At 40.9% G+C, this 8,569-nt stretch overlaps 1 protein-coding gene across 4 annotated transcripts in view; it reads left to right on the top strand.

Annotated features, from left to right (window-relative positions):
* Window positions 1-245: 245 nt before the first annotated feature.
* Window positions 246-8,569, top strand: part of IL18RAP (interleukin 18 receptor accessory protein) — a 34,097-nt gene continuing 25,773 nt past the window's right edge. The window contains exons 1-5 of one of the 4 annotated variants that reach the window (XM_063788936.1): window positions 246-347; window positions 488-638; window positions 4,871-5,040; window positions 5,505-5,829; window positions 5,925-6,108. In XM_063788936.1, coding sequence (XP_063645006.1) covers window positions 4,971-5,040; window positions 5,505-5,829; window positions 5,925-6,108 — 579 coding nt within the window. In that variant the 5' untranslated portion in view covers window positions 246-347; window positions 488-638; window positions 4,871-4,970. Of the gene's footprint in view, window positions 348-487; window positions 639-4,016; window positions 4,242-4,870; window positions 5,041-5,504; window positions 5,830-5,924; window positions 6,109-8,569 lie in introns of those variants that run through there. The other 3 variants (XM_063788937.1, XM_016949194.4, XM_016949195.4) reach the window with 3 other exon arrangements.

Genomic DNA, 8,569 nt, shown 5'->3' with positions numbered 1-8,569 from the left:
AGACTTTAAATGTATTTTCCTTTATGTATTAATAAATTATTGCTTTATAAAATTGGTGTTGGAGACATAATTTTTCTTTTTCAAAATTAGAAAGTTAATCACAAAATAGGCTTTAGTGTTTATCTCAAAGGTCACATTTTTGGAGGTTAGTTTTACAAGAAGAAAACCAAAACCCACAGTTGAGAAATTGAGTTGAAAGTTAATATTCTTTACAGGAAATTCCTGTAAAGGAAACCAGCTTACTCACTCTTTCAACTAAACCCAACCACAAACTTTATCTCGTCAAGGAGGTTGGTCAGAGAAGAGTTTGAGATGCTTCTTCTTCAGAGCACTTCCTACTGAAAGAGGTAGTTTATTTGATTTTCCTCTGTATGACCATCCATTTCACAATGTCCATGGTCATTTACAAAATAAGGTTTTCCTTTTTCCTCCAGTTATAATCCTTTATTTTTGAGCTGGTGTAACATGGCTATTGTGTCTTCTCCAGGTATCTCTCTGGATAGGAAGAAATATAGTAGAACCCTTTGAAAATGGATATTTTCACATATTTTCCTTCAGATACAAAAGCTGGCAGTTACTGAAATAAGGACTTGAAGTTCCTTCCTCTTTTTTTTATGTCTTAAGAGCAGGAAATAAAGGTAAGAGAGCAGTACTTCTTTTTTTTCACTAGATTTCCTAACCAGAAAACATAAGTTGGGAGAATAGCTTAAATAATTTAAAAAATGAGTTGCTAATACAATTACTTTCCAAGAAATATTTTAGAATAACAAAATGGGTTATTTACTAACAAAATTTACATCTCCATATATACGGAGTCTTCAGTTAAAAAAACTGATGGTTATAAAATAAACTCATTTAAAGTGCTTTGAGCATTTTACAGGAAGAGCTAAGAGCAGAGAGATTCAAGATATTTGCCAAATTTGAATGCCCATTTAAACTTAACTGTAACATCTTTGATGGCAGGTACTACAGTTTCATTTTCTGTTATCCCTAGACAATGGGGTCTAAAGCCACCACGGAGCATCTGAGAATCATAATGATATTAGTTGAATTAAATACTGTCACTATTACACGAGACCAAATCTCTGTCTACAGGTGTTCTCTGTGTAAAGTGGTTTAAGTCTGCCTTTGATGGTGACATTTCTCTCCTGGGGTCTCAGATCCCTGTTGACACTGCTTTCTCCACCACTTTCCTCTCTCTCCCCCGTTTCTCACCACAAAGTTTTGTGGGGAAAGTTTAGTTCATTATTTCTCCCAGAGATAGCTGAAGGTGTAGCCTTGACCAACTGAAAGGGAAATCTTCATCCTCTGACAAAACATATGTGATTCTCAAAAAATGCATCTGGAAAATAATTAAAGAAGCGATTCTGTAGATTCTCCCAGCTCTGTTGGGCTCTCAATTCCTTCTGTGAAGGACAGCATATGGTGATGGGGAAATCAGAAGCTTTGAGACCCTCTACACCTGGGTATGAATCCCCCTTCTAATACTTACCAGGTATGTGATTATCATTGAGAATGGGCACTGCCATTCCAAGCAATGTGAGCCTTGGTTGTCCATCTGTAATATGAGAAGGACAGCACCCCGCTTCACTTTACAGAAAGTAAATGAGTGCCACATTATTTTATTCCCATAAGGAGAGTCTGAAACTTGCTTTGGCTTAAGTTGCCCAGTGCTCAATAAATGATGTACTCTGCATTTGGGTGGCTCCTTCCGATTCAGTGAAGCATTTTAGTGATGGCAGCATGGAAGACATCACTTAGACATTAGACGGCCTTCAAAAGGTAGATATTCACAAGCAAGCCACACAGTGTGGGTGTGTTGTCCCACATAAATGAGACTTACAGAATGGTCTTGGGCTCATGTTGGTCAGTTGCCTACGATGCTGGCAACAGCTACTGTAACTCAGCACTGACCCAACTTCCCAAGCTCTATGCTTATCCCTGAGCAGGGTTTCCCAAAAATGTCTCCCAGATGAGCGTGGTGGCTCTGACACTTGTTTATAATGTAGGTTCCATTGTTCTTCTCCTTGAGAATCTGATTTAGTAAGTCCTCAGGAAGCCCAAAAATCTGCATTTGTAATAAGTGTTTCGGGTGATTCTTATAATCAAGATGATTTGAGAAACACTGTCCCAGAGTGAAAGCTGCAGCCTGCAATCAGGCCCAGGCAGCTGGAGGTCTGAGGTCAGTTGGTGGGTGGGTGCATCAGTAGGCAGTATCTGTCATCTCAAGGTTGGTGGAAATTCCTGAGTGCTGGAGACTGCTGAGCATCGTGGTAACTAATTTGCTATAAGCTTGGACATTCAGACATAAATTGCGGGATGGTAGAGCTGGGATGATCTTAGCAACCATCTGATCTTATGATTTACAAGTCAGGGAGCTTTTTTACAAATTACAAATATCCTGACTTAAACATCAAAAATTCTGATTCCCTCATTCTAAGGTGGAGGAACTACTGATACAGTCCAGACATTTTATTTTGCAGGTAAGAAAGCTGAAGTCCAAAAAAGCCTAAGTGACTTAACTGGAGCCACACAGTATGTGAATCACCATAATAGATTGCTATGTGTTTGTTCTGATGGCTCTGGAAGTGTTTATCATTTTTTCAGAACACAGAATTTATTACTAATTATTCATTTGGCGCTCTCCTAGGATCAGGATATATGATTTCTGAAATGGGATCTCTGCTCTTCAGGAGCTCCCAATCTAGTGAGAGGACAAGTTGTAAGGAACAACTGATCTACTGCAGCATGGTTAAATCCTGAACAAGTCATTACTGAGCTCCCGTTATCAGCTAGGCACTATTCCTGTAGAGAGGCTGCAGGACTCAGAAAGACAAACTCAGTTCCTGCTGGGATGGAACTTATATTCTAGTTGGGGAGAAGTTTTAGGAATAAGATATTTTCAGACAATAATATGTGCTAAGACAAAAGTCATTTAAAATGAGTAGCAAGAGAGATGGTTGATGGCAAGAAGGGAGAGAGGCGCTTCTTTATCCAGGTGGTCAGGGAACCACTCTCTGAGGAAGAAATCAGGGAAAACATGAGAGAGCCAAACGCTACAGCGTTTGTCCATGGTGCTCTGGAATCTGTGCTTCATCACATGGGTGGCGGGAGCCAGTGACGTTTTGGGCATGGAAATGAAATGCCCAGGCTTGCTGCTTAGGAAGATGTGTCTGGTGGTGGAGTTGGAGGACTGTTCTTTCGGAGACTTTGTGGACAAGGGAAAGGCAAGTGGGGAGACCACATCTTTAAAGGCCATTGCTGATCCTGCCTTGTTCCTTGATTGCAGTCCTTGTAAGAAGAGCTGTCAGTTGTCAGCAATGGGGATAATGCAGTGACCTTAACACCTATCCCTGGCATTCTGCAAGGCGCATTGCACAGAACCCCCTTTCTTTCTTCCATGAACACGCCTTGCTCTCAGCAGACAGCCAGGTCAGCATCAGCAGCCAGGTGGTAGCATCCTGTACTTTCCTGTACTTTCTGGCTCCACCTGGACAAAGTGGTCTGGGCAGACTTTCCTTTTCACCTGCATGGTTCTACCTGCCTCTTGTCCAAGATTAATCTCTCCATGGTATCAGGGACCCCACTTCTGGCTTCCTGGGAGAAAGCAGTCCATGCACCCTCTCCTCACTCTCACTTGTATTTGTCCTCACTGACCTGCTGACGCATTCCCCTCGCAGTGGAATCCTACCCAAGGCCCTCTCATCTCCAGAAATGAGCAAACACTTCCTCCTGTCTTCCTGCATCATGCAGACTCTAGGAGGCGTGGTTCTTCCCCGCTTCCCACATTCCCTCTACTCCTCTCTCTCCACCCTGAAGGACTCCGTTATCTCACCCCAGCTGCACATGCTGAGCTTTTGGTGGCCAAACCAAGACTCTTTGGTGGACACTTTTCAGTCCTTCTCATGCCCAACTCCTCTGCAGCTTCTGAAACTGATGTCTAGTCTCTCCTCCAAGCTTTCTCTGTCTGGATTGCCAAGGTGGTCTCTCTGCTCTGCTCCTTGCATTCCTTTTAGGTTTGTCATTCTGTATTTTCCATTAGCCCTGGCCTACTCTTAAAGGTTGAGGTTCCTCAGGGAAGTTCATCTGCCCTCCCCTATGGGGCAACAGAAACACTCCAGGCTTGTTACAGATGCCCCAGTCTCCCTCCAGCTGCTGAAACAAAGACCCTGCTCTGAGCCATATGCCTCCCCACCCCTGTGCCCTGGGAATGCTCCAGCTGGATCCCCAAGATATTTCAAGTAAGTGGTTTGAAAGGTCCCATGACTGCCTTATCAAGAGAGGGGACTCAAGTCCTTTGGACACAGCCCAGATCTGATTCTCTGGAGGGGACCTGCTCCCCCTTTCATATTTGAGAGTTGATAGTGATGCCATCCAGTGACAACTTTCCCTCTTGCATGTGGGGCAGGGAGAGGCAGGTGGCCTCTATTCTCTAATAGAATAGACTAGTATATGCAAACATTCTCAAATGTTATAAATAGGAGCTATATCTCTAGCTTTCCTAACCGTGAAAAATCTGACAGTTTTATTCAACTTGGGTCATTTTTTCAGGAAAAGTTAAACATAACTCTTTTCAAATTACTCATGGAAATATACATGCTAGGTGAGCATATCAAAGAAAAAAATTAATGAGGGGAAAAATGGCATTAAAAGAACACACTGCATAGAGCCTAGGGATATCGGGAGCTTGAGATGATTTGTAAGAAATGACACAAGTGAAAAGGTTGCTACACACCATTGGAAATACTCACGTAAGTTATAGGCAAGTGAAGGCCGGTTTGGGTAGGACCTGCCCTTTCAAAGCTTCCTGTGTGAGTTGCACTTTGTTCACTGGTTCTGACTTCTTCATTTCCCATTTCTTGATTTACAGAAATGAAGGGGCTACTCAGGGCAGAGTTCTGAATCTCAAAACACTCTACTCTGGCAACGGAATGAAGTTATTGGAGTGATGACAGGAACACGGGAGAACAATGCTCTGTTTGGGCTGGATATTTCTTTGGCTTGTTGCAGGAGAGCGAATTAAAGGATTTAATATTTCAGGTAGGGGTTTTCACTTTTCATGTTAGCACTGTGAGTCTGTGGTCAAACGTAAAGTGATGGATAACCTGATATATCAGCAGTGTGATATATTAATACAAACCTTTCCATCCTACTATTAAAAAGAGACTGAGAGGAGAATTATTGGGGTGAACAGCTTTCAGCTGATACCAAGCATTGTCGAGGTACCCCGTTACTGTAGTTGAGTGTTCAGTGAGATCAGCTGACGAGGGATGAGCCAGAGTTCTACCATCTTTTCCAGGAAACCAGGGCTGCTGCTGGTATGCTGGAGTCCACTGGGAGGGAGTTAGAACAGGCACTTCCTTTCCCCTACAAAATGGACAGTGAAGAAGAAAGACACACCAGGAAGCTTGATCTCTTGTTAAATCAAGTACTAGATGTAAATATAAGCTAGAATTCCATTTTCTAATGTGTTTCCATGTGGTTTTGTTTATTATGATTTTCAGGTTGTTCCACAAAAAAACTCCTTTGGACATATTCTACAAGGAGTGAAGAGGAATTTGTCTTATTTTGTGATTTACCAGAGCCACAGAAATCACATTTCTGCCACAGAAATCGACCCTCACCAAAACAAGTCCCTGAGCACCTGCCCTTCACGGGTAGTAAGGACCTATCTGATGTCCAATGGTACCGACAACCTTCGAATGGAGATCCATTAGAGGACATTAGGAAAAGCTATCCTCACGTCATTCAGGACAAATGTACCCTTCACTTTTTGACCCCAGGGGTGAATAATTCTGGGTCATATATTTGTAGACCCAAGATGATTAAGTATGTTCCAAATACATTTCTATCTAAAAACATTTCCAAATCCTCTATTATCTAGACAAAATATCTATGTTCACAGGATCTTGTTAATTTCCTAGGAGCCCCTATGATGTAGCCTGTTGTGTCAAGATGATTTTAGAAGTTAAGCCCCAGACAAATGCATCCTGTGAGTATTCTGCATCACATAAGCAAGACCTACTTCTTGGGAGCACTGGCTCTATTTCTTGCCCCAGTCTCAGCTGCCAAAGTGATGCACAAAGTCCAGAGGTAACCTGGTACAAGGTAAGAGTGAATTCTCTAAAATTAATATAAGAGCATTGTTTTTATGGTGTCTTCTTCATGGGCTTTTCATGGAAAAGCGTGTTTGAGAATCTGAGGTATACAGCTTCTCAAAAACTGGCCCTGTGCCTCTGCAGGAGATCTGACTTTCTAAAATAATCATGTTCCCTGGGAAGCCACAGAGCTTGATATTCTAATTATTTGAGGCATCCTTTTGATCAACACCAGAGAAACTTCTAAAATTCAAGTATATTACACATGAGGTTAGACATAAACCTACTAACATCTGCTAATGTAGGAAGATAGGTTCACTCATTTTCACTGTCTTAGGAAAGCAACAGGCATTGCAAAGGGGAAGGGAGGACTCAACACGTAAGTCTTGAAGGGTTTGTGAAAGATACAGGAGCCTGAAATACATTCCCAAAAAGACAGCTCTTGGAGGACAGTTAGGACAAATCCAAGGTGGGCCTGAGTGACAGATGTCTTGCACAGGTGAGATGGTGGAAAGGAGTACAGTGCAAAGAGAAAAAGGGAACAAGAGCAAGTTTCACAATGACTTTTAGCTATGAACCACATGTACGTGAACTCCCATAACAAAAGCACTTCATGTTTCCATCGTGTTTGATAGTGTTTCCAAGTGCTAGCAGACGATGAAATGCTACCTAACCATCTCCTCCAAAAGAGCCCCCTGTCAGTTGATTCTTGGGTGGTGGAATCCAGGAATAGAATCTAAATCGCTTCCTACAATTGCAATAACTATTTGAAGTCCAATACTTTGTCTTCAAAGTTATGCAGAATTTTGTATTCAACCTCATAATATATGTGTTTGTTAATATAAAAATATCACTCTAAATTGCTACTGATTAAAGTCAGAAAGATGAGTTATCTAATGGTTTAATGCACCCCAAATTTTAAGAATGAGAGTCTCCTGGGGATACAGTTACCACAGTAAGAGGAAACATTTCCCTACTTGATTCCTGAGACTCCAGGCTAATAGGAAGACAGATGTTATCACATCCTTTACAGAAATAAATATACAGGGTGGACGAACGGCATGGGGTATGGTCTCACATTTGTGTTTTTATATGACACTGAAAGAATGCTGGTCTCAATACAACCCTAATTTCAGAAACATTCATTTCATAACCTTTAAAATGAGGTTAGTAAGAAGAGCCAATAGTTTTGTTCATTATTTTCAGTTCTCTCTCAAGAACAAAACTTCCTTTGGTTCAAAGTATCCGTCATCCAGGATGGCAGCTGTCTTGTTGTCTTGGTGGGCTGTTCTCAGGCCTGTAAAGCAGTCTTGTCCCCGTTATTTCAGATGAAAATGTGTTTGGCTTTTCAATGATCATACACCTGAAGTGAAAGCTATGAAATTTTACTTTTCAGGTGAGCACAAGTTGCATAATAGTAGCCAGCTTTCTGCAAATATTGCTTTTATAAACTAAACCCTAAAACTGTATGACATGCACAAAAGGAAGCTTTGTTTCACTTCCCTGGGGCTTTGACTGCAAACGTCAACATGTGTTTAATGGTGAACAGGCAGCCACCCTAAGAATAGGTGAACAATGGCTGTTATGAAAATTGTACCTCTGATACAGATTTGGACAGGTCCTGGTTTTGTGAATTACACATATGTGTGTGTGCACTCACACATACACATGCATATAAAGGCACATAGTAACCTGGAAATCACAGACCTTATGGCAGTAGTACATCACTAAAAGTGATGGCATTAGGCAGGAAAAAACACCTAATGCCTTTTTCCTTCATGCTAACCCCCAGGTTCTCAGGTGGTGGGTAAGTCATACCTACGACCCATCTCTGAATAGACGAAGCTGAAACTGGCTGAGAGAATGAAAACATGGCTTTACTGAATTCAAATAAAACTGCTGACCAGGGATACACCCACCAGATATACAGAGTATACAACTGAAATAAATCCCTGGGCTTGGAGTCTCTGGAGCATTCCACAATATTTTTAATTGGCGATTAAAAACAGGCTTGCAGATTGTTTAAATTTTTTTTCAACTTCTTTATTTTAAAATTATTTTTAATTAACAAATCATAATTGTATACATTTACAATAGATTAAATATATACAATACATTTAATGGTCAATAGATTTTAAAAAAAGATGCCAAGAACACACAATGGGGAAAGGATTACCTCTCCAATAAGTGATGTTAGGAAAACTGGTTATCTACAGGGAGAAGAATGAAATTGTATCTCATACCACATACAAAAAAAAGTATTGATGTGATGTTTTGATATATGTATACAATGTGGAGTGATTAACTCAAGCTAATTAACACATCCATCACCTTGCTTACTTTTTTTGTGGACAGACATTTGAAACTTACTCTCTTAGTTATTTTGAAATGTGCAATACAATATTATTGGCTATAGTTATCTTGCTGTGAAATATGCCTGAAAACTTACTCCTCCCATCTATCTGAAACTT

Source organism: Pan troglodytes, chromosome 12, assembly GCF_028858775.2.
Source record: "Pan troglodytes isolate AG18354 chromosome 12, NHGRI_mPanTro3-v2.0_pri, whole genome shotgun sequence".
NCBI classification, from domain to species: domain Eukaryota; kingdom Metazoa; phylum Chordata; class Mammalia; order Primates; family Hominidae; genus Pan; species Pan troglodytes.
The sequence above is the reverse complement of the archived record's forward strand: the minus strand, read 5'-3'. Positions and strand labels throughout refer to the sequence as shown.